The sequence below is a fragment of the Ranitomeya variabilis genome, chromosome 4 (assembly GCF_051348905.1).
Source record: "Ranitomeya variabilis isolate aRanVar5 chromosome 4, aRanVar5.hap1, whole genome shotgun sequence".
In the NCBI taxonomy this organism is placed as follows: Eukaryota; Metazoa; Chordata; class Amphibia; order Anura; family Dendrobatidae; genus Ranitomeya; species Ranitomeya variabilis.
Window position 1 is genome coordinate 260,681,545 of NC_135235.1, and position 27,739 is coordinate 260,709,283.

The following is a 27,739-nucleotide window of genomic DNA, read 5'->3' on the forward strand; positions in this document are numbered from 1 at the left end:
CACGACCAGTTTTCCCTGGTCTTAAAGGCACACGACCAGTTTTCCCTGGTCTTAAAGGCACACGACCAGTTTTCCCTGGTCTTAAAGGCACACGACCAGTTTTCCCTGGTCTTAACGGCACACGACCAGTATTCCCTGGTCTTGAGGGCACCATGACCAATCCGAAACTGGTCATAATTGAGGAGCCCTCTGCCGCCGAGCCCAGTTTATCCCAGTGTAACTAGTTCCCTCAGCCTAAACTCCCTCGTAGAGCTTTTGCCATCCAGTCCGGATATGCGATTCACTGGACAGAAGCCTCTACGCGGGACGCTATGCCTGGTCTGATTTTTAAGGGCGACAGGCACTTTAAAGGGCGCCGGTCTCCCCACACCATCAACAGACGGGCACTCGAAGGTCCAGGCCTAACGCCAGACAGCCTGTCCTGTCCACCCGGAGACCTGCACTCTGTGGATGTACAGAGGCATCCTTTTTTTCGGGCGTCTGAGCACCCCCCTCTGCATCACCACTATTTAACAGAAGATGCAAGTAGGCGAATTTCCCTCTCCACTTCCTTGTTAAGAGGATGGTGGATCGAGGCTCCTAATTTTTAACTCTGCAATGACCTGCAGGAAGCAGCGGCGCATTCTGCCACTCGGCAGATTAACCGGGTACAATTTCCTGTGGGTTACCTACCAGTATCCCTGCCCGATATGTCCTTAATTAAAAATGCCACGATCTGTCAAATAGCACATCTGGTTTGTTCCGTTTGGCAACTACGGGTCCAGCCCTTTAACCTCCCTATCCGCCGCATGGATGCTAGAGCAACGGTCTCCTGCTTAGAGCCCTTAACTACTTTGATTCACACCAGTATCCCTTTCCTGAAGACAGTTCAGCTGGTCAATCATATTCTTGAGCGGGAGACTAACGAACAATCGTACGTTTCCGCAGCCCCGACCAACAGTGAAAGGGTTGTCCAGGACAGTCTAGATCTAAGGGATCTTGGTTACTAAAAGGTGGAACGATAAGTAGGACCGATTCCGGACCTCAAACTTCTAACAATCTTTTCACAAGGTTCTTCTTCTTCGAATGGAGTCTCATCCGCTCAGTCATTACTTCAACAAAAAAGGTGCAGTTTCGGGCATCCATCGACATTCGGGATGCCTAACCTCTTCAAAAATTCCTTTGCTTTTCCATTCGTGAATAGCATTTAAGTCACGACCTTGTTCTTCGGCCTTGCTACCGCATCCAGGGTGTTCGCAAGGGTCATGGTGGCTGTCATCTTGCACCTAGAGGCGTGGTCGTCCTATCCTGTTTGACCGACTGTTTACCCACCCTTGCAGGACTACGCTAAGTCGTCTATATCTCTTGCGATACCCTCTCACCTGGGCTGGTGGCTAGACTTAGACAACTCCTCATTTCCAGCCCAGCAGATATCCTTTTTGAGGATGATCCAGTATTCCTCCAGAAGGGTGGTAAATCTCCCTCCGGACAAGGTCATGGTTTTTCAACGGGAGCTCGCGCTCTTGCTCACTCATCCCCTCATTTCATTCGATTTGCTGGGAGGGTTCCAAAAAAAAAAAAAAAAAAAAAAAAAAACGGAGACGACAATGGAAACAGTTTCCTTTGCTCCGTTAGTTTTCAGCAAGTCAAGCAGCCTTTCAGACGATAGTCTCTGAGTTCCTTCTTCATCCGGAGTTTTTTCTCCCGGTTCCATGGTTACTAGTAACTTCCAATGCCAGTCCTCTTCTCCCGATCATTGCTCTGGAGATCTCAAGGGTAGTCCTATAGTAGGTCCACTCCTTATGGCGGGTCAACCCATCCGAATTCAATTGGACAACGCCACGGCTGTGTCATACGTCAATCATCTAGCGAGTACCCACGTTCAAGCACCATGGCCAAAGTACCTCACATGGGCCGAGATCTATCACTCGGTGATATTGGCAGTTCATATCCCAGAAGTAGAACTCTGGGCTGCGAACATATTTAGTCGTCAGGGTTTCCCCTCAAGTGAGTGGGAACTTCACCGGAAGTATTCCATCAGACCCGCCTTCACTGGAGCTCTACAGTTGTAGCTCGGATAGCGTCCTGACTGATCGCCGGCGTACTGGAGTTGGTTGTTCGGCCTCGAGATCCAGGAGCCTTCGCACTGCATGCTCCGGTTATTCCGTGGTACCAGTTTCCACTTCCGAAAACTTTTCAGAAGCAGAAAGGGCCCCAGTGATCCTCGGACATCCGTACTGACCACGTCAGTTCACTTGCGGAGCTGGTAGCTTTCTGTATTTCTGCAACAAAACTGCAAGTAGGGACCACCTCGCAGGATGTTTTTCACATGTAATTCTTCCCTATTGCATACCGTTAGATCATTGGGATCTATTCTATTAGGGAAGGTTGCCCCCTTTTCTCTCGGCTATATCCTCATCCTGACGAGTCTTCGGTGCTAACGGGTCTTTTTCAGTCTTTTTTCTCTTATTTCCTTCAAGGCAAGGTTGTCCTCAAGCCTTCCCTGTCCCTAGTTACCAAGGTGGTATTGTATTACTACTGTCATGAGGGCATAGTTCCTCCCTCATCTCTTTTGGCACCACTCCACAAAATGGAATGAGGTCCCCATATTCCGGACAGAGCAAGTGCTCTGAGTAGGTATGTCTTGAGGACGGCGTCCTTCCGAAGGTTGGACACTGTATCTTGGGTTTCCTACCGGTAAGAGGAAGGCTTCCTGACTTTTACAGGAAGGGTTTGGCCGTCTCCATCGGCCATTTAGCCTGGTGTATTCTTTCACCATCCAGTAGTCCTTCCGTGTTAGATGACAGCCTATCTCCCCGTCTATCGTGGGTTCCAGGCACCAGGCGTCAACAAGACACGCCTGCACGTTTGCGGATTCGTCCAGTCCGCATGCATTCTTGAAGCATTATAATTCCCAGACTTCCACAGATGTGACTCTGGGCAGGCGGACTCTGCAGGCCGCGGTGGCGCACTTGTAAGTAGCGGTTACACAGAGCCTGATCTGATGTTGTCCCCACCCAGGGACTGCTTTGGTACGTCCCACGGTCTGTGTCCCCCAATGAGGCGTAGGAGAAAAGGAGATTTTTGTTTACTTACCGTAAAATCTTTTTCTCCGAGCCAATCATTGGGGGACACAGCTCCCACCCTAGTATTGGCTTATGCTTGTTTTTACAATCCGATATGCTATACTCTCATATATGATATGACATGCTGTAAGCTAATATGTTGTTACTGATCTCCTACTGCTTTTTGCACCGAACTGGTTAGCTGAGGGCCAGCAGGAGGGTGTATACTGCAGGGGAGGAGCTAACTTTCTTTGTATCACTTAGTGTCCTCCTAGTGGCAAGCAGCATAACACCCACGGTCTGTGTCCCCCAATGATTGGCTCGGAGAAAAAGATTTTACGGTAAGTAAACAAAAATCTCCTTTTTTTAATCGCAGCCCATTTTGTGTCCGTGCATCCTAGTTATGTCCTTTGTCATGTTTCCCCAGGGCCCTTTGCCATTGCAAGATGACAATGGAGTGGTCCTCCTCGGAGAAAGGGCATCCAGGTGCCGCGCTTACGCCAAAGCTTTACATTACAAAGAGCTGGAGTTCCAGAAAGGGCCGACCCCAGCGATCCTGGAGTCCCTCATCAGGTAAGGAAGCCCCTCCACCCCCCATCCTTACAGTGCCCATCGTCCATGAAACGCCCTGTCCATCTGTGTGGTCTTTGACACTTGACCTCTCATCCTCGGCAGGTTCTTCACAAATTCCACACTTTTCTCCATGCAGAAGACTGCGGCAAAACCTTTCATCATCATTTATGTAAAATGTGGGAAAAATATCTCAAAAATCTAGAAGAATTTGTGTAGAATTGTTCTGTTTTCTGTGGGACCCCCTCTTATCTGATGCTGGACTGTCACCTAGTGTCTTAAAGGGGATTTGTCATGACGGCCTCTTCCCAAAATCTGAAAATGAAGCTGCTGTTACGGGAGTAATATAATATATTATGTGAGAGCGATTTTCAATAATGGCAGTGTATGTAATTAATGGATGTGGTCCGGACCTGCAGATCTGGCTCCGCTCTCTTCATGGCCGCCATATACCCTGATAGATCTGGTCTTAGGGCTCCTTTTACACATACCGTATTGCCACAATTTTCAAGGCCTGCCGCAATAATGGACCGCAAAAAACTTGCGGATCGCCGTTTTCCAGGTTTCCAATACTAGAGCAACAGTATTGGGGGGGAAAAAAACGGAGATCCGCGAAACCGGAAATGGCGACGCACCGCAAAAACAACCTTCCGTTGTTTTTGCGGCCCCATTGATTTACAATGGGGGACGTGTCCGTAAGCCGTGAAATATATAGAGCAAGCTTGATATTTTGTCACGGCCATAAATATGGCCCTCACTGGCGTAAGGCGCTCCTACGAATTTTTGCGGACTGTTTTTGCAGCCCCATAGAAAGGCATTGGGGCCACAAAAATGGGCCGAAAAAACATGGCAAGTGTAAAACCAGCCTTAGGGAAAGATGAGACATGTCACTGTTCTGATGATGTGACCCGTATGTTCAGACCCCTGATATGCGCACAGGATGGGCCCCCGGATCCCTTGTGGGGGATTTCATGTTTTCTAGGATCCGTAAACCATTCCCTTCACACTGATTTTTGCATTTTTCCATTTTATTTTCCCCTCTGCCACGATCTCATCTCATACACCGGGGTTCATGTCACTGACACATTAATTATTATTATTTTTTACAAAAAAATCCTTTATTATGACCTTTGGGCCATCAGTATAATTATTTCCAGTTTTACAAAGCAAATAAAAAACAGACATTACAGTAAGTGACACAATGACACGGAGGGGGAATGTGCTATGTACAAAGTCTTGTCATTTGGTTGGGTGGTCCGGACCGCTCGTGGTCGCCCTGTATAAATACATCTCTGAGCGGCGGGCTCCTCTATTAGGAGGATGTGATGGTGTCATGTGAGGCCGTCGATAGACCCCGGGGTGCCCCCTAATATTCCTAACATTGCCTATCCTCGGCTTCGCAGCTGCTGCTCCCGTTATTCAGCCCGTTGCTGCCTTCCCACATAGACGCTTTTATATACAGAGCAGACGGGCTACAAGATACGGTATGAAGCCACTGCGCCAGAGGAGGGCGCCGCTCGTCTACGGCAGCTTGGTTGGGTCGGCCACTTCATGGCTGGAAGTCCTGGGCACGTATCTTCATTTCCACCCTCTTCAGAGAGTAGGTGGATCCGTGCCAGCCATACCAGCTGATGCCGTCCGAGTGCTTGTTGTGCTCGCCGTTGCGGTAGAAGATGCCGTTGAGGTTCGAGTCCGTGCAGCAGTTGTACCAGTAGCCGCCTGTGGGAAATACAGCGAAACGTTACACGTGGCGCCTGGTGACATCACTCTGCACGTGGTAGATGAGCCACATTTACCTTTGCGCAGCCCGGCGCAGTCATCCAGGCACTTGTCGTTATCCTTATCCTTGGTGCTGAAGGCCGTGTTGTTGTGGTAACGTAGAGAGTCTCTGCCCGCGTTTCCGCTGTAGTTGCCCAAGAAGAGGCGGTAACTGTTCTGCTCGTTATCAACAGAGAACTGGGCGTACTCCGCATATCTGACGCGTCCCTCCCAATCCTAGAGGTAATGATAGGTGGAAACATCACACTCTGTGCATGTACCCCACATTACTGACCCTGTGTTATACTCCAGAACTGCGCTCACTATTCTGCTGGTGCAGTCACTGTGTACATACATTACTGATCCTGAGTTACATCCTGTATTATACCCCAGAGCTGCACTCACTATTTTGCTGGTGCAGTCACTGTGTACATACATTACTGATCCTGAGTTACATCCTGTATTATACTCCAGAGCTGCACTCACTATTCTGCTGGTGCAATCACTGCGTACATACATTACATTACTGATCCTGAGTTACATCCTGTATTATTCTCCAGAGCTGCGCTCACTATTCTGCTGGTTGTCACTGTGTACATACATTGCATTACTGATCCTGAGTTACATCCTGTATTATACTCCAGAGCTGCACTCACTATTCTGCTGGTGCAGTCACTGTGTACATAAATTACATTACTGATCCTGAGTTATATCCTGTATTATACTCCAGAGCTGCACTCACTATTCTGCTGGTGCAGTCACTGTGTACATACATTACTGATCCTCAGTTACCTCCTGTATTATACCCCAGAGCTGCACTCACTATTCTGCTGGTGCAGTCATTGTGTACATACATTACATTACTGATCCTGAGTTATATCCTGTATTATACCCCAGAGCTGCACTCACTATTCTGCTGGTGCAGTCACTGTGTACATACATTATATTACTGATCCTGAGTTACATCCTGTATTATACCCCAGAGCTGCACTCACTATTCTGCTGGTGCAGTCACTGTGTACATACATTGCATTACTGATCCTGAGTTACATCCTGTATTATACTCCAGAGCTGCACTCACTATTCTGCTGGTGCAGTCACTGTGTACATACATTACATTACTGATCCTGAGGTTTCCTCCTTTATTATACCCCAGAGCTGCACTCACTATTCTGCTGGTGCAGTCACTGTGTACATACATTACATTACTGATCCTGAGGTTTCCTCCTTTATTATACCCCAGAGCTGCACTCACTATTCTGCTGGTGCAGTCACTGTGTACATACATTACATTACTGATTCTGAGTTACATCCTGCATTATACCCCAGAGCTGCACTCACTATTCTGCTATAATGTAATGTACGTATGCTGTGACACTGTGGGTTGAGCAGTGAGACGTGTGGGGTCTGTGCAGGTTTTCAGCCTGTGGATATGATCTGTAGATGTTTCTATTCACTGACAACATGTGGTGCCATCGGAGTGTTGAGAGCTGTATGTACGTAGTGTATTCGGAGCTGCGCTGTCTATGTGCCCCGGGGGAGTCCTCACCTCCAGCTCCACTCGTAGGACGGTCGGCCGGCGGCTCAGCCGGTACAGATTCTCGTTTCCCAGCCAGAAGTCCCCCCGGATGCTCCCGAATCCCTCCTTGTACTGCTTCCAGTCCCTGTTGAAGGAGCTGAGCCCCACCTTGCGCCTCTGGATCAGGGTCCATCCTCCGCCCTGCGTCTCCATGTCGCAGTACACCTGGCAGCAGAAAGCAGCACAAGATCAGCGAGGATTAGTGACAGGCGATCGCTCGGCGCAGCGGGACGCGTCTCACCTCCATCTCCGGGCTGCCCAGGAAGCTATTGGCCGGCATCTTGTAGACCCCCGATATCTTGTAGTTCTTCTCGTACAGGGTGGAGCAGTCGTAAATGGCGTCTGTGAAAACACAAGTCACACTGGTAAGAAAGTCCAAATTCCTGCCAGTCCCCCCCCCACGGTGCGCCATAAATCATCCGCATATGTCTTAGAAACAGGCATGTGTGTGAGGACCACCTGTAGCCCCCCCCCTGGCTATCCTGCCTCCATGGAGATTTATGTCTGACACCTGTGTGATTGTGAGCGTACTTGTCAGCGCCGCCGCCTTCTCATCCACCTCTGATTGTCACCTCTCCACGGACCGTCCTCCGGAGGGGATCAGGGTGAGATTTGTTTTACAGATTTCTGACACTAATCTGAGCGTGGGTTTTGGTGGGTGGAGGGGGGTCCGCGCCGAGGCCTGGGAGGGCAAGTCTCTGCTGGAACCTCGGCTGTTTGTGCCGATTACTAAGCAACCGTCTCCACCAGATGTGATGGGGGTCCCGCTTACCTGCCGTGGTCTGGGTCTGTGTTTGGGCTGCCTGCTCCCGGGACTGCATGATCTCCACCCGGTTGTTCATCTCGGAGTACTTCTCCTCGGCGTCGGTCATGCGATTCTCCACCTGCTTGTGTCCGCTCTCCAGCTTCATCACCTGCATGACCACATTCACCCAGTCCGTCTCCTGCTTGCGGGTCAGCTCCTCCAGCAGGCTGCTCAGGTTGGCGATCTGGACCTTCAGATCTTTCACCTCCTCGCAGCAGCCGGGCATCTTCTGCAGCCCGTTGGGACCGGGGGGCTTTTTCTTGAGTGGCTTCTGAGACCGGGATGGAAAGACAGCCATAGATAGCAAGAAGAAGCCGATGAAGATGGGGATGTTCATGGTGAGCACGGAGGAGCTTCTGAACTGCAGAGCCCTGGGGAAAGTGACTTGTTTGCTGTTCTCCTCGTAGCTGATCTGCTGCGGGAAGCTTTTGCAGCATCTTAAATAATCCTATCTGGTGGAGCCTTCCCTACTTGCCCTCCCACCCCGGCTCATCTCCTCCTCCGGACCAGGTGCCAGGGTTGCACACTCCATCCCAAAAAAAAGCCAGGGGTGGGGTTTGTTTTCCCTCCAGTGTCATTTTACCCCCAGAAATAGTCAACATTAACCCTTTGATGGCAGCAGTGTCTCTTACCGTCATCCCAAGCCTCTGCTTTCTTTAGCACCAGCTTCCAAAGAAAAAAATCCTGCCATTCCTTTCCTCAGCTCATCCCGGCATCTGCAGCTGCTACAACATGGGCTTTACACATCCCGGCGTCTGCTGCTCCTACAACATGGGCTTTACACAATCACAGACGACGACTGGAAATTGTGCACCATTCGGTGGCATCCCTCTCTCCATCACAACTGGACCCAGGCCCCCCCTACCCTGGAGAATACTGATCTCCTTAGCCCCTCGACCTGCAGAATACTGGGCTCCAGAGCCTCCTGCCCTGCAGAATACTGGTCCCCAGAGCCCCCCCCCCGCCCTGCAGAATCCTGGTCTCCAGAGCCTCCTGGCTTGCAGAATACTGGTCTCCAGCGCCTCCTGCCCTGCAGAATACTGGTCTCCAGAGCCCCCCCCCGCCCTGCAGAATACTGGTCTCCAGAGCCCCCCGCCCTGCAGAATGCTGGTCTCCAGAGCCCCTCGACCTGCAGAATCCTGGGCTCCAGAGCCTCCTGCCCTGCAGAATCCTGGTCCACAGGCCACCCCCCGCCCTGCAGAATACTGGTCTCCAGAACAACCCCCCCTGCTCTGCAGAATACTGGTCCCCAGATCCTCCCGGCTTGCAGAATACTGGTCCCCAGAGCCCCCCGACCTGCAGAATACTGGTCTCCAGAACCTCCTGACCCGCAAAATACTGGTCTCCATAGCCCCCCACCCTGCAGAATACCGGTCCCCAGAGCCCACCACCCTGCAGAATACTGGTCCCCAGAGCCCCCCCGCCCTGCAGATTACTGGTCGCCCGAGCCCCCCGCCCTGCAGAATACCGGTCCCCAGAGCCAACCGCCCTGCAGATTACTGGTCTCCCGAGCCCCCCCTGACCTGCAGATTACTGGTCTCCAGAGCCCCCCGACCTGCAGTATACTGGTCTCTAGAGCCCCCCGACTTGCAGAATACTGGTCCCCAGGGCCTCCCGCCCTGCCGAATACCAGTCTCCCGAGCCCCCCACCCTGCAGATTACCGGTCTCCCGAGCCCCCCGACCTGCAGATTACTGGTCTCCCGAGCCCCCCGACCTGCAGATTACTGGTCTCTCGAGCCCCCCGACCTGCAGATTACTGGTCTCCTAAGCCCCCCCCCCGCTCTGCAGAATACTGGTCCCCAGAGTCCTCCACCCTGCAGATTACTGGTCTCTCGAGCCCCCCGACCTGCAGAGTACCGGTCTCCGAGCCCCCCCCCCCCCCCCCCGACCTGCAGATTACTGGTCTCCCAAGCCCCCTGACCTGCTGAATACTGGTCTCCAGAGCCCCCCCACCCTGCAGAATACTGGTCTCCAAAGCCCCCCCCCCCCCCCCCCCCCCCCCGCTCTGCAGAATACTGGTCCCCAGAGCCCCCCACCCTGCAGATTACTGGTCTCCTGAGCCCCCCGACCTGCAGAATACTGGTCTCCTAAGCCCCCCCCCCCCGCTCTGCAGAATACTGGTCCCCAGAGGCCTCCACCCTGCAGATTACTGGTCTCTCGAGCCCCCCGACCTGCAGATTACTGGTCTCCAGAGCCCCCTGACCTGCATATTACTGGTCTTCCGAGCCCCCCGACCTGCAGAGTACTGGTCTCCGAGCCCCCCCCCACCGACCTGCAGATTACTGGTCTCCCAAGCCCCCTGACCTGCAGAATACTGGTCTCCAGAGCCCCCTGACCTGCAGAATACTGGTCTCCAGAGCCCCCCGACCTGCAGATTACTGGTCTACCAAGCCCCCCACCCTGCGTATTACTGGTCTCCCGAGCCCCCCCACCCTGCAGAATACTGGTCTCCAAAGCCCCCTGACCTGCAGAATACCGGTCTCCCGAGCTCCCTGACCTGCAGAATACTGGTCTCCAGAGGCCCCCCCCCCCACCCTGGAGAATTGCAGAATACTGGTCTCCAGAGCCCCCCCGCCCTGCCGAATACTGGTCTACCAAGCCCCCCACCTTGCATATTACTGGTCTCCCGAGCCCCCTGACCTGCAGAATACCAGTCTCCGAGCCCCCCCTGATCTGCAGATTACTGGTCTCCCGAGCCCCCCGACCTGCAGATTACTGGTCTCCAGAGCCCCCCCCCCCCACCCTGCAGAATACTGGTCTCCAGAGCCCCCCCACCCTGCAGAATTGCAGAATACTGGTCTCCAGAGCCCCCCCACCCTGCAGAATACTGGTCTCCAAAGCCCCCTGACCTGCAGAATACCGAGCTCCCTGACCTGCAGATTACTGGTCTCCCGAGCCCCCTGACCTGCAGAATATCGGTCTCCCGAGCCCCCCGACCTGCAGATTACTGGTCTTCCGAGCCCCCTGACCTGCAGAATACTGGTCCCCAGAGCCCCCCTCTGCCACTGCTGGTGCCACCTGACGAACCGTCCCCCCATCTAGGAATGCTGCACAGTAGGTGGACAGAGAACTGACTCTGCAGGGTCCTGCTCTGCTCAGCAGCTGCAGAAGTGATGGTGACGGATGCTTCCAAATTCTCTTCTACCAAGTGTTAAAATGACAGCAATAAATTATGTTTCTTGTGCCAATGGTCACTGAACAGCGGGAAGTTTCTGCAGCTTTTTCATGTACCTTGAGCATAGATTCCTCACCAAATTCAACATCTCTGCTTGCTGTTTGCAAATTGAAGGTTTTGCATAAAGAGGGAAAAAGTGATCACTTTCTCACAGCTCAGGGTTTTTCAGTTGCATCCAAACAATCCTCTGTGAGCTAAAGACATAAAAGCAGCATTTGTTACCGTGTATCTGTCTGGTGAAGGTTGGGGAGCCCCGCTCTGGGGGTCGTGGGGGTCCCCCAGCGCTCCTGTGGTCAGGTGATATCTTGCTATGTTGGTAGTAACCCTTTAATAAGTGCATAAAGTAAATCTGCTACAACGTTTTCAGTTCCTGGGGATTTGTCCGGCGCTCTGCTTGCTGTCAGTGAATGTGAATACTATTGTTTGCTTGCAGCAGATGCCCTATATATCTCTTCTGTTCTCTGCGGACGGATGGAAGCGTCGGGATCGATAAGACAAGTACTTTTTGTTTTGTTTCTCTATTTCGAAGCCTTGTAGAGATCGTCCTCTTTATCTCCCCCACAGCAAGCAGAGATCCTACAGTTGATATTGACATTGGAGCTGCTTATATATATATAAAATGGGGGCTCTGTTTCCGTGTCTCGGCATTGCTCTCTGATTAGTCACCACGTCATCGAGCGCCTGGCGTCCCGAGTCCCAGCAATAATCCTGTCCCGGAAATGATGGGGGAAGTAATTAGGAGTAAATGCTTCCATTATATAACGACGACCTGTGACCATCGTCTGCCGCGCTCTGGATTCTTCCTCCCCGACGTGCGAGCGCTTCTTTCCTTCTCTTTTTACTTCCGACATCTAAAAATTCCCAAGAATTCTCATTCCGCTTTTATTTTCGGCCTTTTTTATTCTTGATATGTAGATTTTATGCTTTTTTTCTGACTCATTGGTTCCCTGTAATGACCGGTTCTAGGAGTCGCACTGGAAGATTCCAGGTTGCAGCAAAGACTATTGTGATCCATTCTGCAGCCAATCAGAGCAATTCAGAGAATAATTAAAGGGGTGGTGTCTAATGAGCCGCGTGACATCACTTCCTGTCCCTCCTCCAGGGACCCTTATTACGGAGAATGAAGAGGCTCCACTGATTGATGTGAGTGGAGCCTGCAGCAGATATTACAGTACAAACGGCATGACGAACTAAATAGAGCTCCGGAGCCTGATGAGGCTGGTGTACTTACTGTGAAAATCCATGTCTGTAATTCTGTATAAGGCTATGTTCACACGCTGCGGGTTTTGCTGCGGACCCGCAGCTGTTTTGCAGCTGCAGGTCCGCATCCTTTTTCCATGTAGGTTACAGTACAATGTAACCTAATGGAAAACAAAACCCGCTGTGCCGACGATCCTTTTTTTCTGTGGAAAATCCGCGCGGATTTTCTGCAGAAAAAAAGAAGGACCATGTCACTTCTTGGTGCAGAATCGCAGCGATTCTGCGCCCATAGAAATGCATTGAACCGCTAACTTCCCGCATGGGGCTGTGCCCACGTTGCGGGAAGTTAAGCGGATAATGTGCGGGTGGTACCCGGGGTGGAGGAGAGGAGACTCTCCTCCAGGCCCTGGGAACCATATTTGGGTGTAAAAAAAAAGAATTAAAATAAAAAATCATGTTATGCTCACCTCTCTGCGCTGCCCGCGGCGTCCGGTCTCAGTTGCTGTGCCGAACAGGACCTGTGGTGACGTCGCGGTCACATGACCGTGACGACGCCGCGGTCACATGACCGTGACGTCACGAAGGTCCTTGTCGGCACAGCCGCTTGCAGCGCCGGGGAGATCGCGACGTCAGAGGGTGAGTATAGCCAATTTTTATTATTTTTTACATTACTATTGATGCTGCATGTTGCTGCATATGCAGCATCAATAGTACAGCAGTAATCCCGCAGCGGAAACCGCGGAACAAACCGCGATAAATCTGCAGGGATAACCGCAGCGGTTTTGCCCTGCAGATTTTCAATTCCGCTGCGGGATTAACCCGCAGAGGAACCCGCAGCGTGTGAACGTGGCCTAACCCTGTCAAGCTGACAAGTGAGAGAGCTCAGAAGTCCAAGCATATTCACTCTCAGCCATCCAGGTCAGGTCAGGTGGAGATGCAGCAGGGAGCAGCGTCTATGTGGAGCTGTCATGTTAAGTGGGCAAAGATTGAGTTGTAGCAGGGAGGCGGAACACTGAGGAGCTGTCCAGAAGCGTGGAGATTCTACAGCAGGGAGGTGGAACACTGAGGAGCTGCCTAGAAGAGTGGAGATTCAGCAGCAGGGAGGAGGAACACTGAGGAGCTGTCCAGAAGGGTGGAGATTCAGCAGCAGGTAAGAGGAACACTGAGGAGCTACCTGGAAGAGTGGAGATTCAGCAGCAGGGAGGAGGACACTGAGGAGCTGCCTAGAAGAGTGGAGATTCAGCAGCAGGGAGAAGGAACACTGAGGAGCTGTCCAGAAGGGTGGAGATTCAGCAGCAGGGAGGCGGAACACTGAGGAGCTGCCTAGAAGAGTGGAGATTCAGCAGCAGGGAGGAGGACACTGAGGAGCTGCCTAGTAGAGTGGAGATTCAGCAGCAGGGAGGAGGAACACTGAGGAGCTGTCCAGAAGGGTGGAGATTCAGCAGCAGGGAGGCAGAACACTGAGGAGCTGCCTAGAAGAGTGGAGATTCAGCAGCAGGGAGGCAGAACACTGAGGAGCTGTCCAGAAGGGTGGAGATTCAGCAGCAGGGAGGCGGAACACTGAGGAGCTGCCTAGAAGAGTGGCGATTCTGCAGCAGGGAGGCAGAACACTGAGGAGCTGTCCAGAAGGGTGGAGATTCAGCAGCAGGGAGGCAGAACACTGAGGAGCTGCCTAGAAGAGTGGAGATTCAGCAGCAGGGAGGATGACACTGAGGAGCTGCCTAGAAGAGTGGAGATTCAGCAGCAGGGAGGCAGAACACTGAGGAGCTGTCCAGAAGGGTGGAGATTCAGCAGCAGGGAGGCAGAACACTGAGGAGCTGTCCAGAAGGGTGGAGATTCAGCAGCAGGGAGGCAGAACACTGAGGAGCTGCCTAGAAGAGTGGAGATTCAGCAGCAGGGAGGATGACACTGAGGAGCTGCCTAGAAGAGTGGCGATTCTGCAGCAGGGAGGCAGAACACTGAGGAGCTGTCCAGAAGGGTGGAGATTCAGCAGCAGGGAGGATGACACTGAGGAGCTGCCTAGAAGAGTGGAGATTCAGCAGCAGGGAGGAGGACACTGAGGACCTGGCTAGAAGAGTACAGATTTAGCGGACGCTTTCAAGAATGCGATAATATCAGCCATGTGCAGCCCGGTCCCTGCGGACTCCTTACTATGCCGTGTTAATAGCCCCTTTATTCTGCTGTCCCCTCCATTATTGCAGCACACCGCCCCTTCCTCACAGGAAGCCATCGTAGCCCCTTATTGAAGTGTCATGGACCCTCGCCGCGCCGGTTATTTAATGTTTCCATGTGGAGGAGATTAGAAGAGGCCGCCGCACTCTCCTTGTAAGTTTCTCACTTTCATGTTGGGGTCTTGGCCCCCGGCTTCAGCTGTTATCACACAAGCTGCCTATTGTGGGCCCAGAATATGGCGGAACTGACAAGAAGCAGGTCAGACGCTGCTCCCTGCCCACCGCACAGCGCGCGGGGCACACGTCTGGCCGGCAGATGTGAGGAGCTGTCAGCCGCCTCTCCGGAGCAGGAAATCTCTCTTACACTGTAAATAAATATAACCCGGCTCCCAAGTCGCGGAGAACAGGAGCTGGAGGGGGCTCCGAACGTCCTGGAGATCCAGCCTGAACCCTTGGAGCTACTGATGAGAGCTGTCACGTGACGCTCTAAGAGGTCAACATTAAGGCGCCATTTTCTTTCAGGTTATGACAAACCCTATGGGACAGCTGAGTGGCCTCCGGTGTAGCAGATCGCAGCCTTCACTCCTCATCCAGCTTTTCCAGGATGGTAAATCTGTCCTGCTGGGAGGAATCCTATGTAGCCACACTTCCTGCTCCCACATTAGGGGGTACCATACTTTCCCTATGTCTAGAAGAGGGGATCACAGTATGACATGGGGTGACTGTTTGGTATCTATCCCCCCCTCCATAAGCCAGTGTACCTAAGAAACGGATAAAGTAAAGTCTCTGCTGCTGAGAAAGTTGGGTGACAACCAATATGGCTGTCATTGTCAATCTCACAGGACTGTACCAAGATTTTCTGGCCCCTTGAGGTGCAAATATTCTTCCTGGGGATGTTTGACTGTTAGTTTTCATCGAGTTCTGAACAGCTAATTATGTGACAACCGAAGGTATCAAAAAATGCATGGTGATAACCGTTGGACTCTGGGAAAGCGAGGTGACAACCATAGGATTCTGAGAATGCGAGGTGACAACCGTAGGACTTTGAGAAAGCAAGGTGACGACCGTAGGATTCTGAGAATGCGAGGTGTCAACCGTAGGGCTCTGAGAAAGCGAGGTGACAACCGTAGGGCTCTGAGAAAGCGAGGTGACAACCGTAGGGCTCTGAGAAAGCGAGGTAACAACCGTAGGGCTCTGAGAAAGCGAGGTGACAACCGTAGGACTTGGGGAAAGCGAGGTGACAACCATAGGACTTTGAGAATGTGAGGTAACAACCGTAGGACTCGGGGAAAGTGAGGTGACAACCGTAGGACTCGGGTAAAGCGAGGTGACAACCTTAGGACTTTGAGAAAGTGAGGTGACAACCGTAGGGCTCTGAGAAAGCGAGGTGACAACCGTAGGACTTGGGGAAAGCGAGGTGACAACCATAGGACTTTGAGAAAGTGAGGTGACAACCGTAGGACTCTGAGAAAGCGAGGTGACAACCGTAGGACTTGGGGAAAGCGAGGTGACAACCATAGGACTTTGAGAAAGTGAGGTAACAACCGTAGGACTCGGGGAAAGTGAGGTGACAACCGTAGGACTCGGGTAAAGCGAGGTGACAACCTTAGGACTTTGAGAAAGTGAGGTGACAACCGTAGGGCTCTGAGAAAGCGAGGTGACAACCGTAGGACTCGGGGAAAGCGAGGTGACAACCGTAGGACTCGGGGAAAGCGAGGTGACAACCGTAGGACTTGGGGAAAGCGAGGTGACAACCGTAGGACTTTGAGAAAGTGAGGTGACAACCGTAGGACTCTGAGAAAGCGAGGTGACAACTGTAGGACTCTGGGAAAGCGAGGTGACAACCCTTGTGTGAGCAGCATTGGTCGCCATGTTGGTCCTGTACGCAGCTTTCCGGTCTGTTCCCTTTTTCTTCATCCGTCTCTCTCCGTACTCTGATTTCCGCACTTCACCGTCCCGCTCGTCTCAGATTCTCGGCTTTGGATTTCATAAACCGCAGAGACCTCTGGTGCTGGAAGCTTCCGTGCTGCTCACATTGTATTTGCCTCTTATAATTAAACACATCTTGATTCCACAAAGGAAAATTAAATCAAGAAAAAACTATGATCCATATTTGAAAAAAAAAAAAAAAAAAAAAAAACACATTTCAGGGGTCTGCAGCCCCTCTGGGTGGTGAAGACTACAACTCTCAGCATCTTGGCACTGCTCTTGATTATCGTGCAGCGACTTGTATACTGAGAATTTCTGCAGCCTTCTAATATACTTCAAGCTTCACTTCCTTTTCAAGATCTTGGCTTGCTGTCAGTGAATGGAAACCTTTTTTGCATTCAGACCCTGGAACTCCACAAGTGATGATTTCTTTTGATCACTCCGTCGTGATCTACGGTGTCCAGTAGTCGGGTATTATATAAAGAAGCAGCCATGCTATTTAAAGGGATTGTCCTCTTTGATCACTTGACAATAAGCCAATCAAAAAACGTTGTGCTGTGATCTGTGAGGAAACCTGCCCCTAAGTGTCCAGTTTCCCCACAGCACCCCCGCAGGGGAAATAAAGCATTGCACCATGCTGATTCATATGAATGGATTGTTGCAGGACAGGTCCGTCATAGTGTGCACCAGGCTCTAAATAGGGCTCCATGCCCTCCCAAATTTTGAATAGGTTTTTTTTTTTTTTAAATGGGAGAACCCGTTTAATTTTTTCCTGCACAGCGGCACTCCGTTTTCTGCGGAGGTTCTCCTTTAAATGGCTTAATACCATACATACACAACCCATACTTACCCATTTATCCAATCTAGTCAGATCGGAGCCGCATTTTCCCTCCATGACCCTTGGGCTCGTGCCTTCATGCAATAACATTCTGTGACATTGCTGGGATTGTTCTCCGTTATTAGCCATTACATAAGCGCCTGGCCGTCTCCCTCCTCCTGGTCCGCAGGGCAGCGCGGGTTATGCTATAAGGTGGTCTCTGTCGCGTCCAGGTCGGGATCTCATGTTCTTCTTTTCTGTCTCCCTCAGCATTAACAATAAGCTCCAGCAGCCGGAGGCCGCCTCGGGGGTCTTGGAGTTCGGCATGAAGCATTACGGGGAATTGGTAAGTGCGTCCTGAGTTCATGGTAGATGCGTTATTGGACCTGAGATTTTGTCCCCAGGAAATCAGGAAGGATATGAACCGCTATTCTCAAATAATGTACCGTTTTCACCCAAGTAATAAACATTTTTACCTCCTTTTTGCTTTTCCTTATCCACCGCTTCACACACCACTACTGATCTGTGCTGTGGTTGGCTTAACAGCAGTATCCTTCCTCTTCTGGCAGCTATAGTTATAGTTCAGGGTCAGTCTACATTCTCCTCTAACAGTTGTAAACATTGTCCCCAGTAAGCTCCCAGTCAGTCTCCTTCCTCCTCTGGCAGCTATAGTTATAGTTTCAAGTCAGTCTACATTCTCTAGCAGTTGTAAATGACGTCCCCAGTAAGCTCCCAAGTCAGTCTCCTTCCCCCTCTGGTGACTTTATCCCTCACCTCTGGTTTGATATCTAATCAGTCTGCTTACTTTTTTGGCACTGTAGCCATAGTCCTGTTATGCTTCTTAGTCAGTCTTCCTCTCCCTCTGGCAGTTTTAACTATAGCTCTCAGTAAGTTCCCAGTCAGTCTCTCCCCCCCCCCCCCCTTCAAAATTAACAGTTCCTAGTATGTTCACTAGACAATCTTCTTCCTCCGGTTGAAGCTGTAACTATAGTCCCTAGTAGGTTTCCTTTCACCTCTGGCAGTTATAATTGTAGTCTCCTGTAAATGCTAAATCTCCCTTTTCCACTCTGGTAGCTGTAAACCTAGTCCCTAGTAGGTTCCCCTAGTCAGTCTACATTCTCCACTGGCAGTTATAAATGTAGTTCATAGTAAGTTCCCAGTTTGTGTCCTTTCTCTTCTGGTAGCTATATTAATCATCAATAGCACATTTCCTTGTTAGTGTCCTTTCCTTTCTGGCTATTATATCGATTGTCCCTTGTATGTTTCCAAGTCAGTCTCTTTCCCCCTCTGGCAGTTTTAACTGTAGTCCCTACTAAGTTCCCTGGTCAGTCTCCTTACCCCTCTGGCAGTTTTAACTGTAGTCCCCTGTAAATTCACAGTCAGTCTCCTTTTCCCTCTGACAGCTGTAAATATAGTCCCTCCTAAGTTCCCTGATCAGTCTCCTTCCCCCTCTGGAAAATGGAACAATAGTTCCTTTTATCTCTGGCAGTTGTAAATATTGGTCCCAATATTAGTTCCATTTCCCCTCTAGCCATTAGGAATGTAGTCTCCTTCTCCCTCTGGCAGCTGTAAATAAAATCTCTTAAGGTTCCTGATCAGTCTCCTTCTTTTCACTGTTAGCTGTAAATAAAGTTTCCAGTTCTCGGTCAGTCTACTTCCCCCTCTGGCAGCTATAAATTTAGCCCTTGTTAAGTTTCACTGCAGGTAGGTAGAAAACAAGTGACGTACAGTAATGGGGAGAGGTGGTGCTTCCAAAAGTCCTGAGGAGGAGCCTGCCCAGCCGTGCTGCTATGGAAGCTCCTTTCCTGACAAGTTCCTGTTGGCTGCAGTGCAGGGAGATCTCTGAGCAATTGCATTTTGTTCGTGAGCAAGAGCCACAGTGAAAACTGACACAAATGTGAATCTGACAATCCAGACCCTCCTGGTTCATTGACAGAGGGTGCTAGTAAAGGCAGGCGGCGAGGGTAAGCAGGGGGAAGCCATAACTGTGCCCGGCAATCAGTGTGCAGGCACAGGACCATGGGATGACGGCAGATGAGGGGACGATGCTGGGATCCTTGTGGGCAGCCATTATTATGGGGGATACGGAGAAGCGCGTCCTGCAGGCGAGCCCCCCGCCCGTGGCCTCCACACAAAGGCCGACTGTTCTGGGCGCAGCTGTAATGACTTCCTGCGGTTACTGTAAGTTACATCACTCTGCGCTCGGGGAGAATCACGTCATTGTGCCCGCGCTGCCCCCTATCTGCACAAATCACTCTCCAAAACGAGGAGGGAGACGGTCTCTGCTGCTTCCCAACATAGGTGCACGGTGATTCCTCCCCTGGGGCGCGGAGTCATGACCTCTGCCCGATTAAAGCCCCCGAAGGACACCTCCTGGTTAACCCTAAACCGCAGGGAGCTTATAGTCAGTCCCTGATACCCTGACGGATGAGCAACGTGCCGGCGAGTGCTGCAGAATCTGTGGGAAATGCACTAGAATACTACAGCTGCTGGAGAACTTCTTATATACTGTACACAGGGTGTTATTTCCTGGTCAGTGCGCAGCTTTTTAACCCCTGATTGTCGGGATGTCATTTTATCACTTCCATTAAAGGCAGCGTGTCATCAGAAAAATGACCCATTGTTCAAATCAGGTTTTGGATTAAATGTAATTTATATATTTTTTATCACAATCGGTATTAAAAATGTAAAAAAAAAAAATAATAATAATCTAAGTATCGCACCGGCCCTTGGGGAATTTTTAGACTTTAACATCCTGTTTTGTCAGGAAATGCGTACATTAGGAGCAATGGTCAACCCCCTAATGAGTGTGTGCAAAGATCACTGTGAAGGGAGGGGGAGGAGGTGAGCTGTGACATTGATTGCCTGTTGTCATTAGTGGATCCAGGGTTTTCAGCTGTGTACAGAGGGGTAGCCTGTCATTGTAATCCTGCCTCTGGGGATAATGAACCTGCTGAAAGCTCTTCCTGAAAAGACAGGAAGTATGTGTCTACTATCTCCCCAGTAGCTGGTGTGAAAATTGCAAGAATATTGTCTTTGTTTTTTCTAAAGATTAGTGATTTGAAAAGGAAAGAAAAATTGTAAATAAAATAAAAATACACGTAACATAAAAACCTGATTTAAACCATAGGTCATTTTGTAAGGCATTCCCTTTAAGGATCATTATTTTGCAGCTCTGTAGGACGTGCGGTGCTTGCACAGACGTTCAACTGCTCCTCATCATCAAAGGGTAGATGATAACTTGTGGATCGTTGGGGGGTGCAGACCGCTGGGACCCCTAAAGATCTTGAGAACTGGACACTACAATGCCTCGTACATGCTCTGAGACTGCCGGAAACACCCGAGTGCTGTCTCATAGAGAATGTACGGAGCCCTATACCGGGGTGGATCGTGCGAGCGTACCGCCACTGGTCCACAAGTCATCTCCTATCATTTGGATCGGTGATGGGTATATCCCTTTAAAGGGTGTTCTGCACTACTTTTATATTGATGGCATATCCTTAAGGATAGGAGATCAGTATAAGGTCTGTGGAGGTCCCAGACCCGGCGCCACCACAGATCGGCTGCTTTTTTTTACTTTTACCTCCGATGCAGCCGTGTGTAAACAGTGCAGAGCAGAAAGGTGCAGCGCTGCGCTCGGTGTAGTGCCCGTTCCCTGGTACTGCAGATCAGTTCCTATTGAAGTGAATGTGATCTAAGCTGCAGTACTGATAGTGGCCACTAGACTGCACACAGTGTGCAGGGCATTTTATCTCTGTTAGGGTGGAGTGGCAGTACGCTTCCTCCACCGCTGCTCCATTCATTCTCTATGGGGCTGCTGAGCGCAGCACTCTAATTTTTCCCATAGAGTATGAATAGAGCAGCAGTCGAGGAAGCGCACTGTCACTCCACGGGGTTAAAGGTGCTGTGTTTTGCCATTCAGTGCGGGACTCAGTGATTGGACCCTGTGGTGGCACAATGGCAACCATGATGACCAATTTCTGCCGTCTGATACTGATTGGCTCTCATTACGGACAACCTCTTCATCTTAGGGCTCATTTCCACATGCGAGGCACACGTCCGTATCTCGCATGTGGAGCCGGCACTGCAGAGCGGAGCGTGCGGCCGCATAGGAACACATGGAGCTGCACAGCTCCGCTCCAAAGTGCCGGCGCCAGAGCTTGGTTTCCACATGCGAGATACGGACGTGTGCCTCACATGTGGAAATGAGCCCTTAAGATCATAATAGAAGAGCAGCAGGAACATTGAAGGGGGGGGCTCTGATTTAAAGCAGGATTTGTCACAAACTCTGGTCTCGCCCCTGTAGGAGATTCACGCCATCTGGTACGAGAAGCTCCATGAATGGGAAGACGCCCTGACGGCCTACGAGAAGAAGCTGGAGGTGAACAAGGAAGATCCGGAGCTGATATTGGGGCGCATGCGCTGCATGGAAGCCCTCGGGGAATGGTAAGCGGACACGTCGGCCGTGCTTGGTATTATTTTGGGTCCGCACACTTTGCTGTCAGGCGCACAGTGCGACCACTAGGGGGCAGATGGAAGCATTCTTGCTGAGTCGGGTGAGTACCGCGGGGCTCAGATTCTGCCAGACTGCATTACTTCTTATATAACAGGTATGCAAGGCACACGCTCTGTTCTGTCACGTCACTGAGGCAGGACAGCAGGCGGCAATAAAAGAACAATTTGCAGTATATCACTTGTGTGAGACCCCCCCGACTTCATGACATCTGATGTAATCTGCCCAAATATCTCGTAGTGTAATTTTAAGCTAAAAATTAACTATACGAGTTCACAGACCCCCGGCATGTGGACTGCTGGGAGGATGTAATGATACTCAGAGACCCTCCTGATGGACACACAGATACTGGGGGTCTCTATGTAGCACGCACTGACTTACCCAGGGACCCTGGAGAAGGACACGGTGACATTTGGGCTCTGGATTTGTCGTTTTCCCCACTTAACGATCCTCTTGTCCCTTTGTGCGCTTGTTACTGTATCCGTGGCGGTCTGTGATCAGTGCGATCCCTCCGGTGTTCTCGCTGTCGCAGGACATGTGTTCTACATGTGAACTATGTGGGACATCTTTATAGCATATCACCTGTAGCCATGCAGGTGTGCGGCACCGCGCCTCTCAGACATTACTCTTCATGCCGAGCTTTACTTTTCGGCTGCACGATGGCTCATTTTATGATCCTTAATGTACTTGTCCCTGGGGGCAACATTCTCCGATTTCTGATTTTCCAAAAATAGTCACTGTAGCGAAATATGTATAGGTATATATGTGTGACTAGCAGTAATTTAACATCTGTCCTGAGACTACAGGTCTCACAGGGGTCACAGCATATGTTATCCTGAGATCCTGAGAAAGCAGTCTACTCTCTCCAATCTCGCCAGGGGGCCTCGCTAAAAACCAAGAAGGGGAAACGTTTCACACCTTCTGTCTCTTTTGAAGAGAGATGTCAATTACAGCCTGACACTATCTATCTGTGAGAAACGTACACAGAGAATTTAAGAGGAAATAATACATATTAATTGGTGGAGTGTTCACGGTCCAATCACAAACCAGCAATTATAAATATTAACCTGAGAGGCTGGTCTAGAAATTTGACCTCCAGGGTGACTATAAATTAGGCCTGTATACACAGAATCGTGTTCACAGATTGGGGGGCAGCCAAGCTGATGTGATCCAGTCCATATTCGTCTCCCCCTCAGGGAGCAGAAAGCAGACTACAAAGTTAGGTAATTTCTGTAAGTTTTCTCCTGTTTATTTTTATAACTGTTTTGCATATTTGTATGTCTTTTTATTACCATATTTTTATACCCTTTTTATTGTAAGCACTGTACCTTTTGTATTAAAGCATAAAACTTTAACAAGTTGAACCTTGCATGTTCTAAAGAATGCATAGCCTTAAAGTATGTGAGCCTTATGATTGGCAGACAGTAGTATTAATATTTCCGGGACTCATCGCCCGTGTGTTCGGTGAGTGGTGGCAGTGTGTATGAGCGGGTGTGTGGCCTGGGTCGGTGTGTGATTTATGCTCCCATTGCAGCATAGGACAGAGGTTGGATGCTGGACTGAGAGAGGGGAGATAGATTAACCCTTGCAGGCACAACCCAAGTCACGTGCTGAGAAATGGGTACGTGACAGTCACTAAGTATAGGGAGGGTGTCTGACCTACAACGACCTAATGTTATTGGCGTATCCTGAGGGTCCTGACTCTTTGCCCCGATCCTCGCTGATTTTTTTTATTCCGGCAAACAGAGAGCTCCCCCTAGAGGTGGCTACCGGCACCTGGAAATATGGACATTTAACTCCAGCAGAAAAAAATCAAGCTCCAACCTGAAGATAGGTGTCGCCATGCGGAGATCAGTGTCGCCCCCAACTATGCCTCGTCTTTTTCTGTAGAACGATCCGTACAATACATAGATCCATCACGTCTGCAGCCGCCGTCATTGCCCCGAGACAAAGCTCCTGATAGGGTAAGTACGGGTCATATTTAGGGCCGGACGTGCCTGTGTGTGGCCTCCACACTACATGTGGACATATAGGGCTTTCTGTAGGATTCGGGCTCTATTCCTGCACGCGGAGCGAACATTTGCTTTTCTTTGTAACAGCGGAGCCATTCTGCCACTCACATCTGGATTTGGTCAGACACGTAACCTTCATTCATGGGTAAAATAACTACAGACGATAAGGATCAGTTCACACTTTGGTTATAACAGCCGACAGTATTATAGTGAATTATCGTCTCGTATATATAACAGGAGGCGCTTCCCCGGGGGCCAGAGGTGCACCGGCGTCATACCAGGGCTGACCCCCTACTTCCCCAGAGGCAAAACCCCCCTAGCCTCCATAAAGTAATGACTGTCGCTTTAAAAGATCCACGACTGCAGTGTATTAGGGTTTGTTCTGCTTATATCGGAACATACGGGGTGCGGCCCTGGGAATCCATATTTGATGGTCCGTCAGACAGAGCGTTTTCCCCCATGTGCCAGGACTCTCGTGTCGGACTGCCAACCAGCCGGGCCCGAGAGAAGCGTCCAAGCCCCGGACTGGCAGAACGCAGAGCCAGGGCTGCAACGTAGGAAAATCTCACCGGCGTGTGGAAGTGTAAAATGTGCGCCACTTAATAAAACGGAGCCGCTGGCTCTGGGGAAACGTATTTTTAGTATGTCGGTCGCACCTTTCGGGGGTTTTGCCACTTTTTTTTTTTTTACTACATCCGCTAAGATTTAGGCATCCGGCGCCAATCAGTGTTTCCTTATGTGGAACTCATTAGGAAAAAAAAGGAGACGGGTGAGAACATTGTACATGTGAATTCAGCTCCACCAAGACCATAGATGGAAGTAGACGCCGCTCCTGATGGCGAGGAGCAAGTGATAACCCAGGAATTGGCTCAGACCGAGGGCACGGAGAAGTCCGAATTGGTGGCTACCAGTATGGCCGCTCTTATAAGGGCTTGTCCCCCAGATGTGTGATCGATGTGACCTCTCCTATGTGAGTCGCGCACCATGCCGTCACCTGGGTCCGGATCCGACCGAGGACCACATGTCCCGGCCCTCCAAACCTACTGACGTGGAATCCTCCAGGATCTTCTTTCCAGGTCCACCTGGACTCGTCTCCCGGCCTCTCGCCCCGTGGCAGGAAATGTTTCCCATATGTTCCGCGTTCAGTGTTTACAAGTCATCTGAGGACCACAGGAGAGGAGGAAGACGGTGGAGCGTCGGTGAAGACGATTTACATGACTCCGGCTGTCGTCTTCCATAAGCAATCTCCACCCGAGTCCCAGACACTGGCGCCCTGCGATCAGAAAACCGCTCATGTGTGGATATGAAAACTCATACCACCATTTAGGTTTTTTTTGTTTTTGTCCTGTATTTCCCATCAGGACGACCTCATCTCCAAGTTTCCATGAATTCGCTCAGCATATGGGACGCGAGTGGAAAAGCTAGTAACGCTCCATCGCAGATGCAAAGACCGGGAGCCGCCGCTTCCGCTGTAGACTAGACCTGCCGAACTTGACACCGTCCCTTTACATCACCCTCATGGATATCGTTCTGAGAAAGTGAATCTAGGGGGCGCTATTTCCCTGCTGGAAATACGGCACTTGACGTTGGGTTTTCAGAACCACAGAAGGTTCATCTGGCTGAATGATTGTCTTATACTTTCCATGGCCATAAGGCCGCCACATTTCAGCGATTCCTGACCATGTGGGGGCTTTATGGACTTAAATCCAAAATTACACCCATAGTGGGGAGGGGGGGGGGGTCTATGGCCATAATACCGACCCTAAACCTTGGCTGTATCCTTGCTGTTCGCAGAGGTCTAGAGGAGGAGCACGGTGGCCCAGTGACTACTCCAATAACTTAAGTCTTCCTCATGAGCTTGTCGTAGGATTTGATCTCAAGAAGCTGAGCTGCAGTGTAAAGCAAAGGGAAAGCAGCTGCAGATGTAGATTTTAGGCTGCCGTAGACCCCAGTAGATAGTGAAGCGAAGATGGAACAGCCATGATGTGGCACCGACATCACGGCCGAACCATAAGTCAGTGAAAAGAATTCACGTATATCGGAGTCACAGAAGGGTCATCTACGCCCCGTAGATTTCTGTGGGTCATTGGACAGGGACATTGCACTAAGTTGGGCGTCATTGAGACTCCCAGAAAGATTTTGAGACTGAGTTCTGGTCATTAGACCCGCAGTCGGCCCGTAATATGGCCGTCGATATGTCGCCACGGTGCACTTGCTTAGTTGGGTGCAGTGGTCTTCGCATCCAGGGGGTCTTACAGGTCGCATCTGCCTTCATGCAAAACCTGCATTACATCCGCTATGTCGGAACACAGCCTATAACTACGCCCCCTACCGATTGGTCGAAAGGAATCACGTGACCTAAAAGGGACAATTCTTTACTTTTTAGAGGATTTATTTTTCTTTTAAATCTACAGTAGAGATTTTTCCTAGAAAGTGTTTGTGCCGCCTCGCGGGGGACCCTTTAAGTGCAGACTGCGTCTTGTGCGCAGCCCCCCACCACCGTGGAGGTAATCTTATATAACACTGGTAGAGCCGAGCAGGACGCAGCCTGCCTCCGTAAAGTCAGATCACTTTACCATCACCGCCGAGAGGAAATGTAAGTGTGATGGGGTATAGGAAAATACTTGTGCGATAGAGTCAGCCGGAATGTTGACACACGATCCAATGCGAATCCATTGTTAACCGGTCGCCATGGCGACGTGCGGGGCAGTCAATTACCCAGCAGAGTACATCTAAGCAAAGCCAAGAATAACATCAGGTCCCGCGAGGAATGAGGAATGCGAGGACGGACGTTTTCTACCTCTTTATTTTTGCTTTATTGCTCTCTGGATCTGGAGGATTGACATGGCAGCTCGGACCCCGTGACGGGAAAATTACTGCAGCAGCGCCCATGTTGTTCCTACCGTAAATCCGGAGCAGGTGTCGCTGTTTGGACTCCTGTCAGAAAGTGAGAAGATATTTCAGTCTTTTAGCTTTTTTTCTCCTATCATTTTTTTTGTTATCCAATGTCTTAAACCAAGATTTATCACTTTTTGTCCCCGGGCGACAGCTTTGTGGTTGACTTAGATTATACATCTAAAATAGAGATAAATATCTGAAAATTCCCCATGTCTGTGGCTGGCGATAGTTGTTGTGTGTAAGCCATAGTTACATCCACGTAGCTCGTCAGGCAGGTCCCTCCTGCGGTGACCCGATGAGGCCCCTAATGCGGTGACCCGATGGAGGTGACCCGATGAGGCCCCTCCTGCCGTGACCCGATGGCCGTGACCCGATGAGGCCCCTTCTGCGGTGACCCGATGGTGGTGACCCGATGAGGCCCCTCCTGCGGTGACCCAATGGCGGTGACCCGATGAGGCCCCTCCTGCGGTGACCTGATGGCGGTGACCCGATGAGGCCCGGACTCTACGGGCTCCTGAGATAACGGCCTTTTAGCAGATCCCGTGTGTTACTTGCTGAGACCTCCGTGGATCCGACTTGGTTTTCCAGCTCTTCCCACAGAAGATCGACTTGGGCTGAGAGTTGGGAATTTGGAGACCAATCCTCACCTTCTCTTTGTCCTGCTCCTTGTTTCTCAACATCCTTTATCAGAGACACAGCCATTAGGAATCCCCCTGCCCTGAAGGTGGTCTGTACATCTATTTTGGAGGTCCGTGTCACATCACCATGATGACATCAGAACTACCATTGGCGTATACCGGGACCGACGAGACTTGCTGTACTCTTGGGACACCCCACAAGACCCGTGACTGTCTTTTACGTTGTCCTGCACACCAAGGAAACCCTGCAAGGTGCTTTGTAGACCGGGGGTATCCTACAAGTCGTGCTGTATACCGGTTACACCCTGCGAGGTTCCAGACAGACCATACGAGTCCTGCTGTACACTGGGGACACCCAACAAGATCTGGGACAACCTAAGAGTCCTGCTACATATCAGATACATCCCACAAGATGCTGTAGACCCGTGACACCCTGTGAGTCCTGTACATCGAGGTCACCCTGTGAGGCATGTCATATACCAGTGGACAGCACACAAGAGCTGCGACAATCTTCGAGTCCTCCTGTATACCAAGGACACCCTGCACGGCACTCCATAGACCAGGGATTCCCTACAAGTTATGATGTATACTGGATACATCCTGTGAGGTGCCAAAGACAACCCTACAAG

At 50.7% G+C, this 27,739-nt stretch overlaps 2 protein-coding genes across 11 annotated transcripts in view; one reads left to right on the forward strand and one right to left on the reverse strand.

The window, feature by feature from the left end:
* MTOR (mechanistic target of rapamycin kinase) overlaps positions 1-27,739 on the forward strand; it is a 108,183-nt gene that overhangs the window by 44,924 nt on the left and 35,520 nt on the right. For all 7 annotated transcript variants that reach the window (XM_077249687.1, XM_077249692.1, XM_077249693.1 and 4 more), the window contains 3 exons: positions 3,472-3,617; positions 17,320-17,395; positions 21,356-21,495. In XM_077249687.1, the coding sequence (XP_077105802.1) occupies positions 3,472-3,617; positions 17,320-17,395; positions 21,356-21,495 (362 nt within the window). The remainder of the gene's footprint in view (positions 1-3,471; positions 3,618-17,319; positions 17,396-21,355; positions 21,496-27,739) is intronic.
* ANGPTL7 (angiopoietin like 7) overlaps positions 4,468-27,739 on the reverse strand; it is a 74,356-nt gene continuing 51,084 nt past the window's right edge. For 2 of the 4 annotated variants that reach the window (XM_077249703.1, XM_077249701.1), the window contains exons 2-5: positions 7,193-7,293; positions 6,922-7,116; positions 5,411-5,609; positions 4,471-5,333 (exon numbers count right to left, since the gene is read on the reverse strand). In XM_077249703.1, coding sequence (XP_077105818.1) covers positions 5,164-5,333; positions 5,411-5,609; positions 6,922-7,116; positions 7,193-7,231 — 603 coding nt within the window. In that variant the 5' untranslated portion in view covers positions 7,232-7,293 and the 3' untranslated portion in view covers positions 4,471-5,163. Of the gene's footprint in view, positions 5,334-5,410; positions 5,610-6,921; positions 7,117-7,192; positions 7,294-7,723; positions 8,200-21,943; positions 22,095-27,739 lie in introns of those variants that run through there. The other 2 variants (XM_077249700.1, XM_077249699.1) reach the window with 2 other exon arrangements.